The sequence below is a fragment of the Equus przewalskii genome, chromosome 16, assembly GCF_037783145.1.
Source record: "Equus przewalskii isolate Varuska chromosome 16, EquPr2, whole genome shotgun sequence".
Lineage (NCBI taxonomy): Eukaryota > Metazoa > Chordata > Mammalia > Perissodactyla > Equidae > Equus > Equus przewalskii.
Window position 1 is genome coordinate 71,443,326 of NC_091846.1, and position 11,236 is coordinate 71,454,561.

At 38.0% G+C, this 11,236-nt stretch overlaps 1 protein-coding gene across 2 annotated transcripts in view; it reads left to right on the forward strand.

The window, feature by feature from the left end:
- The window catches only part of LOC103563485 (basic immunoglobulin-like variable motif-containing protein), a 70,534-nt gene extending 60,338 nt beyond the window's left edge, over positions 1–10,196 (forward strand). For both annotated transcript variants that reach the window (XM_070579255.1, XM_008538880.2), the window contains 4 exons: positions 677–821; positions 5,617–5,817; positions 6,928–7,012; positions 8,728–10,196. In XM_070579255.1, coding sequence (XP_070435356.1) covers positions 677–821; positions 5,617–5,817; positions 6,928–7,012; positions 8,728–9,321 — 1,025 coding nt within the window. In that variant the 3' untranslated portion in view covers positions 9,322–10,196. The remainder of the gene's footprint in view (positions 1–676; positions 822–5,616; positions 5,818–6,927; positions 7,013–8,727) is intronic.
- The last annotated feature ends 1,040 nt before the right edge of the window (positions 10,197–11,236 follow it).

The following is an 11,236-nucleotide window of genomic DNA, read 5'->3' on the forward strand; positions in this document are numbered from 1 at the left end:
GGAAATAAATTCGTGTTGTCTAAGCTGCTTACTCTGAGTACTTCGGGATGGCAGCCCCAGGAAATAAATATAGAGGCCAGTGTATGAGTGAGGAAGAGAATGGCAAGAGTTAAAAGAAAGGAAGGAGGAAACCAGAAATCAAGTAGGGCCTGGTGTGCTGTAGAAAGTGTGTGCAGGTGTACTGGGCGTGTGACGTGAGGGAGGAGAGCATCAAGGATAACTCCCCATCCTGAGCAGCTGGTAGAATGGACTTGCCGTTAATGAGATGAGGGAGACGGGGGAAGGAGCTGGTGGAGCAGGGGAGAAGTGAAGATCTGGGCTTGGATGTGTCACATCTGCGATGCCCGTTAGACATCCAGAGGGGATGTTGAGGTGACAGTTGAGTATATGTGACTAGTTCAGGCGAGAGACCTGGGCTAGATAGCTAAATTTGGGGGTCAGAATTTAGGTGGTATTCAAAGCTGTGAGGATGGATGAAATTTTAAAAATCCTAACATAATGCCATTTTCAAAAAGAATCTATTTCAAATATTAAAGGAGATATTTTTGGATGTTGGAGGAGGATATTTGTACATATATATATATAATTTATATAGCAGTGTTTATAGGTGTTATGTAATAAATGTTTACAAAATAAAATAAAAAATTTAAAAATATGTAATAATTTTTATTCCTAGGATTGGATCGGAACAAATTAATAAATTTGGCCTATTTGCTTGGAAGTGATTATACAGAAGGAATACCAACTGTAGGTTGTGTTACAGCCATGGAAATTCTCAATGAATTCCCTGGACATGGCCTGGAACCTCTCCTAAAATTCTCGTAAGTTCTTCCTTAATTTCTTTAATTCAGTTGTAAATACCCAAATTAACAAACAGAACTATTATTACATCACGAACTGTCTCAAATCATTTTTCATTGAGAAAGCAGGAGGAGGTATTGGTTGGGGTTACTAAAGTTTATTTTCCCTTTTCTAGAGTTCTGATGAAGTCAGAGACAATTTTTTTCCAGTGGTGCCAGACTTAGCCTAGTTCAGAGGTACAAAGCCTGTCCTGTGAGATTTCACAGGAGTGTAGAAGTTGACGTTTCATTCCTTCAGACGTTTATTGAGTGGCTGCTCTGTGTCAGACGCTGTGCAAGGCTGGGATAGGAGAGTTGACTAGGTCGTAGGCCGTGCCCTCCAGGAGCTCCCACACCCTTGGGGCTGACAGAGCAGCAAGTACACACTTGTGTTTCTGTGTGCTGAGCATTCTGAAAGAGGTTGGCCAGAGACGAGAGGGGCACGGAAGTATAATGCCAGGAATTTTCTATCAGGCACTGCTGTCCTTTTCCTCACTGTGTGTGCAGTGTGATTTATTCAGTGGTGGGGTCTCATTCCTTCCAGAACCCAGAGTTGTGCTGTACTTGGGGTACACTTTTCAGTTCTGGATATTCTGAGATGGGAGTTATGGATACATCTATGAAAGTAGTTCTTTCTTAAGGTTGGCCCTTGATGGCATCTCTTTTTAAAGAATGGAAATATAATTCACATACCATAACTTTCACTCTTTTACAGTGCACAATTCGGTGTTTTTAATCTGTTCACAAGGTTGTGATGGCATCTTTTAACCATGAGTTTGTCATGAGATACTATTTAGCAGAAGTTGATTTAATGATTCTTTAGCATTCTCTCAAGTTGTATCTCCTGTGTTTGTAAAATTCTGGGATGTTTGCTCTAAAGAATCAATGATTGGAATTAAAACCTAAATACGAAATTTTTTTCCCAGCTTTACTGAAGTATAATTGACAAATAGAAATTGTATATATTTAAGATGTACAGTGTGATGATTTGATATATGTCCATTGTGAAATGATCACCACAGTCAAGCTAATTAACACATCCGTCACCTCACATAGTTCCATTTGTGTGTGTGTGTGCTAAGAACACTTAAGATCTACGCTGTTAGCAAATTTGAAGTATATAGTCCAGTAATCTTAATTATAGTCACCAGGCTATACGTTAGATTTCCAGAACTTACTCATACTGCATAACTGAAGCTTTGTGCCCTTTGACCAACGTCTCCCCATTTCCCCCACCTTCCAGTCTCTGGCAATCACAATTCTACTCTCTGCTTTTGTGAGTTTGACTACTTTAGATTCCACATATAAGTGAAATCATGCAGTATTTGTCTTTGTGTGTCTGGCTTATGTTACTTTGCATAATATCCTCCAGGTGCATCCATGTTGCAAATGGCAGGATTTCTTTCTTTTTTAAGAATAATATTCCATTATTCTACTTCAAATATATATGCAGTCCTGCACTGAATAGCAATGTTTTGGTCAAAATGGACCTGATATACAACAGGGTGTCGTAAGATAGTACCATATAGCCTAGGTGTGTAGTGGGCTGTACCACCTGGGTTTGTGTAAGTGCACTCTCTGATGTTCACACAATCACCTAATGACACATTTCTTGGAACATATCCTCATTGTTAAGTGACACTTGACTGTACCACATTTTGTTTATTCGTTTGTTGATGAATACTTAGGGTGTTTCTTTATCTTGGCTATTGTGAATAATGCTGCATTGATTTATGGGTGAAATTGTTTTAACGATTGCCCTCCTCCAGCCTTAGCACACATACTAATGTATTTCATCTTGTGCTTTTTAAATCTCTCTTCATAATTTTTTTATTGTTGAGGAAATTTATATACTATAGGTAAGTTATTAGGTAGCTGATAGATCGTGGTATGTAAATAATTTGAAAAACTTCAAACAACTTTATAATACAAATAATAAAGTAAGTAAAATAGAAATATAAAATATGGATTAAAGAAGATGATTACAGTTAACATTTTGGGTCATGTGATTTTAGACTTTTCTATGTACATGTGTACTCATATACACTATATATACACATGTATACTCGTAAGTGTGTGTGTGGTTTTTTTTTTACACGAATGGGATGATGCTGTATACCTTTTATATTAGCTATGATCAGTTTGGTGATAGAACAAGGCATAGTATCAGCAATGTGTAGATTTATATCATTGTTTTTGATGGCTCTCTAGTGGTTTGTTTTCTGAATGTATCATGATTAATTAATTTAACTAAATGCCTAATATTATTTCTGCTTTTTAAAAGTATAAACAAACATTGATTTGAGGGTCCATGTATATGTATATTTATATCTTTGTGTTCTTATCTGTTTATTATTTGGGGATTAATGAAAATGGCATCTAACTTTTCAATTTGTTTTCCTAATTATTAGTGAGACTGAATTTTTTTTCTTGTTTATTGACAGTTTGCATTTCTGATTTTCAGTGTTTTCTAACGCTAGATGGCACTCCTGCATTGATGAAGTGAATGGCCTATTTATGCCATTTTTCTTTTCTTTCAACAGTTTTTTTTTTTTTTTTTTGCCAGTTGACTGGTTTACATTTTTCGATTCAGCATTAGTGATTTCCGCTTTGGTCTTCTAGCTTGTCGATGGCAGCTAGGAGCAGCCTCAGCCTTGCCTGGCTCAGGAGGGTTAGGACAAATGCAGGGTTAAGGAGCAAGAAGAGCAGTCACATTGAGAATGTGGCCTTGCTTTCTTCACTGCTTCCTCCTTTTCCTAAGCCAACTCTGGCTAGTGTCTCCCCCTTTAAGGTAGAGCTACTCCAGGCCTGCAGGCTGCGGTTAGCCAAACCGTGTGTGGTTTGACCTACACAGTGTGCTCTTCTATGGCGCTTTCATTTTGAATTGGCTACCAACATTTAAATTGGGGAGATTCCACAGAAAATTTTGGATTTTCTTGGGGGAAAATGAGATGTGAAATACTGGGCCCCAAGGCCCAAATAGCCCAAAAAACAGCTGGGGTGGAGAACAGCAATTCTGCCCCACTGACTTGGCCAGGACAGCAAATCCTTCAATTTTGCCATAGTTGCTACCACTCCCTATTGTGTCCTGCACAGCTAAGCTGTTGTGTTAAGTGCCTGGTCGTCTTGCTTTAAGGACGGGTGATCCTTTTGGTTTGATGAACTCACAGTATGTTGTGCTGGTCCTCCTAGCAGGCAATCATGATTGCTATTTCAAAGATGAAAATTCAAAAGAGAGTAGGGGATATAGATATTCTCCCAGTGCACTCTAGGAAACAATATTGGAAAACTGATAAAGAAAGATCTTTTTTTCCTCTTTGCCTTTTGATCCTGCAATGAAGACTGCAGTCAGTGTTTTCTAACGCTAGATGGCACTCCTGCATTGATGAAGTGAAACACTCCCTGAGCCAACAAATCTGAGTCAGTTGCTAATACTAGTAAGTCTGAAGTGGTGAACATGAGATGCAGGGTTTTGTTAGGTTCCATTGAATGCACTGATTGGTGAAGTTTACATTTATGTTTTTAACTTTTATGCCGTTCATTTTTCTTAATTGTGTCGTGTAAATGTTTCTGGTTATCTGTTGCCACATTAACCTTAGTGACTTCAGACAGCAACAGTCATTGATTTTGCGCTTGAATCTGCAGTTTGGTCAACCATGTGGGCATGTGCTGTCTCTGTTCCCTGTGTGTCAGGGTGCACCTCAGTTGGGTTAGAGGATCCACTCAAGATGGCTCACGCACATGGCTGGCAAGTGGTGCTGACTGTCAGCCGGGAGCTCAGCCAGAACTGTGGGCTGGGGGCCTTGGACCCGCTCCATCTGGACCTCTTCACAAGCTGGAGCTTCCTCACAGCGTGTTGGCTGCTTCCAAGGAAAATATTCCAAGAGACAGGATGTGGAAACCACAGTCTCGAAGGCTGGCACAGTGTCACTTCCTCAGTCACAGAGCCTGCCCAGCTCAAGGGGAGGGGACCCGGACCCCACTTCTCGATAGGAGGGGTGTCAGAGAATGTATGGTTATCTTTAACCTGCCATCATAGTTTATGTTCATAAGGGAAAAATTGAAAAATGAAAAAAATATAAAGAAGAAAATGAACAGCTGTATTCTCACTTGGAGCATTGCCCAACACACAGTAAAATAGTAGTTGTTATTTTTTATTATTTTATATATCTGTTTACTTTTTCTCTCTTTCTCCATTTACATGCATTTTTTCCAAAATTGGGATTATGCTTTATATAGAGTTATGTCCTGCATTTTAAAAATTTAACATGTTCTTGGCATTTTTACATTTTATTAAATATTCTTGGGTCCATTATTGTATTTGATTTGAGTTAAATAATACCAAATATGTTACTTCCATTTTACCACTGAGAAAGAGACCCAGAGAAGTTGTCACTTTTCTATGAGTGCAGGCTCTGGAGGGAGAGTGTCAGGCCCTGACTGTATGGTCCAGGCTGTGCAATCTTGTGCGAATCGTCTCTGTTTGGGCTCAGTTTCCTGGTCTGTGAGGCGAGGACAGCAATAGGACTGTGCTCATGTGACGATTGGGCGTGTAGAACAGTGCAATGCCAAGCACACAGTAAGCTTTCACTGTTTCCCATCATTATATATTGTGGTTAATGACACGAAAAATATGAAATTGGTATTCTTGGGTCGTAGAATTTGTTTTGGAGTCACGACTTGAGTTTATGTCTCCTTACTTAAATTTAGCTCTTCATCTGCAGCGCATCTACTGTGTCTTATTGCTTTATAAAGACATGTTTCCTTTGCCTTATAGAGAGTGGTGGAATGAAGCACAAAAAAATAAGAAGATAAGACCCAATCCTTATGACACCAAAGTGAAAAAAAAATTACGCAAGTTGCAACTCACACCTGGCTTTCCTAACCCGGCTGTTGCAGACGCTTACCTCAAACCTGTGGTGGATGACTCCAAGGGCTCCTTTCTGTGGGGGAAGCCCGATCTTGACAAAATTAGGGAATATCCTTTTCCTTCGTAAAATATAAAGGAAATTGAGCCAAATATGTGTTTTGGTTTGAAACTTATAGAACATGATCTTGGATCAGTTTTTTCTTAATATTTCATTTATCTAAGATGTGCCTTTTAGTTCCTTTCTCTTTCTTCTTAGTTTTTTGTGTGTGTGTGTGGTAGAATACACATAACATAAAATTTACCTTCTTAACCATTTTAAGTGTACAGTTTAGTGGTATTAAATACATTCACATTGTTGTGCAACCATCACTGCCATCCATCGCCAAAGCTCTTTTCATCTTATAGAACTGAAACTATTCCCAGCAAACAATAACTCCCCATTCCTTCTCTTCCCAGCCCCTGGCCATCACCATTGTTAAGTGCCTCATATAAATGAAGTCATACGCTGTTTGTCTTTTTGTGACTGGCGTGTTTCACTGAACATAAACTCTTCAAGGTTCATCCATGTTGTAGCATTTCTCAGAATCTCCTTCCTCTTTAAGGCTGAATAATATTCCATTGCATGTGTACACCACATTTGCTTATCCATTCATCTGTCAGCACACACTTTGGTTGCTTCCACATTTTAGCCATTGTGAATAATCTCCTTAGTTTTATAGAGGATCTTTATTTGAAATAAGCAGTAAATAAGCATTCATAGATACCATGACATATTGAAGTATTACTCTGAAAGAATGGAAAAGATTACTATTGTTCTTTGTATTACTGATGTTCCTTTGTGTATATTTAAATAATCATTTGCATAGATGTTTAAAGGTTTGCAATAGAATTAATCTAACTACAATTTTTTTCTCTCAGAGAAATATGTATGATATCTGAAACTTGTTCTTATTCTAGGTTCACCTTTTTTCATAGTCACAAGTTTCTGATGTCCTAAAATGAGAGTTGGATATGTTTATCTTAAAGGATATTAAAAAGAACACAGTGCTAGATGATTATGTTAGAGTAATTTTTGTTATTCTTTTGCCACTTCTATCTTTAGAAATATGGAAATTTTTGGAGATAGGGGAATAGAATCAAGGGTAGTTCTTGGGGCCTTTTTATTTGTCACTTGTTTAAGTGTCTTTAAAAACATGTATTAGTCTTAACTGCCTGCATGTTTTGTCAGCGATATTTTGGCTGGAACAGGACGAAGACCGACGAGACTCTCTTTCCAGTATTAAAGCAGCTAAACGTCCAGCAGGTAATCATGGTAGCTCTTTTTCTCAGTTTGGGATAAAGAGTAAACTTAGGAAAGCTGTGAGTGGCAACTGTTAAAGACCAGTTACTCTTTTATCTTAGGACATATAACATACATTATAAAATTATTATACTTTAGGTAAGAGAACAGAGGAAAACAGAAAAAGAGGAAAATTGGACATTGTCTTCATTTTCTAATGTCACCCTTAGGGTTGGACTTTGGTGTCCTTTTGATTCACTTTGACTTTGGAAAAAACCAATCTAATAATTGATTGCATGCTAAGGTGTTTTTGGTTAAATATTGTACCCTTTCAGAGTTATTTTCATTTTTAACAAATCTAGGAAGTGTCCAGTCCAAAGCACTTCTGAGCATTAAAGTCTCTTAAGTGCTAACGCTCTTTAATTCTATAGATGAATCATCAAAGGTGGATGTTCTGTCATTATAGTATATCGGTGGGAGAGATTTTGAAAAGAGGCCTTTATACGGCCCTCGGCTCCCCTGTGTGGGTAACCACATCTTGCTTTAACTGTGAGTATGTTCCTAACCATACAGAAACCTCCCACCCAGGAGCCAACCCATAAAACGTACGTATAAGTAAAACATTTAGCATATCCTATAAGATAGAACCTGTAAGATATATATTCAAATTAAATCCATTTCCATTAGGTTGAGTCAATTTTGAAAAAAACGTGAACAAAACTGAGGTAGACGACATTTCCAGAAAGAGTTTCCCATTGTTTGTTTGCTGACTTTCATACGGGAAACCTCATATACCAACAGACAGGAAAGTCTAGTTGGCTTCGTGACTGATTGCTCCTTAAGTTTAGGTCAATTTTGTTGTAATATTTTTCCCTCTTTTCATTGTAGAAGTTAATATACATTTTTTCCCCAAAATTAGAAAGTGAAAAAAAGTGATTTGGAATTAACTATCTACTTCCTCTAACACAGATGTTAACATTTAGGTTTATATTCTTTTATTTCCCCCTCCTTCCCATATGCATTTGTTATCACACATAAATGCCTATATATCTAACTTCTCCCTCCCACTTATTAACATAAGGTTTTTTTCCTGTGTATTGTATAGTTGTCATAATTTCAAATAACCGGGTTACATTTCATCAAAGAGATTTAACTTAATTGGTTCACATCACTTAGTGGGCCTTTAATTTTCAGGTTTTCATAAATAATGCTGTGATGAACATTAGACATGTAACTTTTCCCAAATGTAAATATTTTTTAAGAATATCTTCCTAAAAGTGGATTTGCTGAACAAAAGACATGACTATTTCTTATGGCTTCTAATATATAATACTATGAAGTTTCCTCCTAAAGGTATCATGATGATAATGTTTCTAAAAGAAAGAAAGAGTGGAATTTAGAAACAAACCCCATGAAATTGTGTTGCTCTAAAAGGTGATAATATGTTTGGCTACTGGAAAATATTTGACTCTTTGGGTACCTAGGAAGAGATTTCTTATTTGAGATGCAGACAGAGGAGTTAGTTGACGGAGGAGGTGCAAGTACTGCTTTAAGTATAATCTAGAAAGTAAAATTTACTGTCAGTGATTCATTTGGGAGGGATTGGCTTTGGAGAGAGAAGGAATTAGTATTCTTTGAAAGAGTGCTCTTGTGCCGGTGGATCAAGGTAGAGCTCTTTGATTTGCTTCAGAAACTTTACTGACTTGTCTGATTTATTATTATTTCATTTCATTTTCTAGACACAGCTCCGAATTGATTCTTTCTTTAGAGTAGCCCAACAGGAGAAACAAGATGCTAAGGGTATTAAGAGCCAGAGACTTAACAGAGCTGTGACATGTATGCTGAGAAAAGAAAGAGAAGAAGAAACCAGTGAAATAGAAGCAGTTTCTGTTGCCATGGAGAAAGAATTTGAGTTCCTTGATAAGGCAAAAGGAAAAACCCAGAAGAGAAGCATAGCAAATGAATGGGAAGAGTCATCAAACCTGAAAAGAAAGAGGCTTTCAGATTCTAAACGAGAGAATGAATGTGGGGGGTTTCTGGGGGAGGCCTACCTCTCACAGTCTTCTGATGCATCCTCAGGTGAGGATGCCGAAGGTTTATCTTTAATGAACATGCAGAGGGGAAAAGCAGTTCAAGAGTCAAAAATCAGTTCTTCAGGTTTGCACAGCACAGTGAAACCTGTTCCTGTGAGGGACGAAGGTGCGACTACAAGCAGCTCCAGTGATGATGATGGAGAGAAAGCGAAGCCAGCCCTTGTGACTGCCAGATCTGTATTTGGGAAGAAAAGGAGGAAACTGAGAAGGACAAGAGGAAGAAAGAGAAACCTAATTTAACCATGTGAATTCTCTATAAATGTTAACCACTTAACATTGCGTAATGAATTTGATGTGAGGAAACAATAAAATTAAATGTATCTGTACAGTCTGTATTTCATATGTGATTTTAAAAAGTATGGATGCTAAACTTTACATTTATTTTTCAATGTGTTACATTTTCTAGTGTTTTCTACTTCATTGACTATTTCCTTGTATTTATAAGCTTTGTCTATTCATGTTTCTATTATCATACAATGATACTTTCTGACAACATTGAAAAAAAGAAAAAGAATTTATATTGATCAGTACTCACGCTCGATATGCATCCTTCTGAATTTCCAGCCTAGGAGAGAAGGAAGATATTCGTCTGCTGTGGTTACAGCAAAATAATCAGGAAACCTAAATGGGGTGCAGGATTCCACCTGTGAGCATTAACTGTGTGGGGAAACCCTGCACCTGCACCGTAATGTTTGGCTTTTAAAATACTTCAGTCATCAGAAGCTGACTTCTGTGTGAGTGGATGTGGGGGCTCAGGGCTGTAGTTGAACCAGTGTAGGTGGGTCAGCTTTAGGAGTGGCTTCCAGAGGTTGATTACTATTAACAGACATTTCTTCAGAGTGGTCCAGCCAGGGTTGCTTTATGATTGCTCCTGCTGAGACCGCTCACAATAACAACTCACAAAGTTCTGTTTGCTTAGAGTTGAAAACAATCTGAGAGCAATATTACCAATTACTTTGAGCTTGAGTTCTTCTGTTTTCAGAGGTATGCTCTTCCCAAGTCTTTTCTGGAATCTTTGGTATTTCCATCTTTACACATTTCCTTGCCTCAGCCTTTGAATAGTTCAAAGTCCTCACCAATGAAAACCAAGTATAAATAAATACCTTTCAACAATCTTTGAGTGACTCCTGGATGCTTCTTAAGGCTCTCATTTATGGTTACTTTTCAGCCTAACTCCTCAAATATCTGGACTACAGCTGCTGCTTTGCGTATTTATTCCTTCCTGATTTGAAATATGTCTTCTGCTTCTGTCTGTCTGCTCCAGCAGCTTTCTTCTAAAGTCAACAATGACTTCCACATAAGTAAACTCAGATCTTTTCTTAATGCTTCTTTTCTCTGGAGGTATTCTAAGCAGAACACTTTTTTGGATGGAAGAGGGGAACATTAATTTTTTCATGTTACACTCATTTCTCAGTATGAAGTGAAGTAGCTTCTCAAAGCTACTTATAATTGGGAGTTTTCTGCTCATATGTTTGTATGTAGGATAGCAGTAGATTTGCTAAAATTTAACTTTGTTGCCTTTAATGGATAATTGACATTTGTTTTGCACTGCAGTTGCTGGGGTGAAGGCCAAGCTCCTGTAAAAAAGAGATGTTTGCACAATGGCCTGAATAAGCTGAAACATTATTTTTCCCTTACTCAACAGTCTAGTCAATCTGACGTTGTGAGGCAGGTGCACCATGAGGTCATCCAGGGTCCCAGGTTCAGTCATCCTCCAGGCTGCTGTCTGGCTTGAATGGTCTGTACAGGATCACTGCTACATCTGCGTTTCAACCTGCTGGAAGAGGAAAGAACCAAAGTCCAGGGCAAGCAGAATGTCTTATGTTAAATGTGACTAGAAAAGTCACTTCTGCTTTCATCCTGTTGACTTGAACTGAGGCATATCCTTCAGAGTATACTAGAAATACTCAGACATTACATTTTTGGCTATGTGCCCAGGAAGAGGAGAAAAATGGATATTCAGGACCATTAGTAGCTAACACCATAGATAGAGTATTTATAGAACAGTTTGATGTTATATCCTTTTTTCGTCTTAATCCTGTGACCAACGTATATCCTTTTACAAGTGAAGAAATAGGTTTAGAGAGGTTAGCCAGATTTATGAAATTCACTTATCTAGTAGGAAAAGTTGTGATCTGAACCCAAATCTTAACTC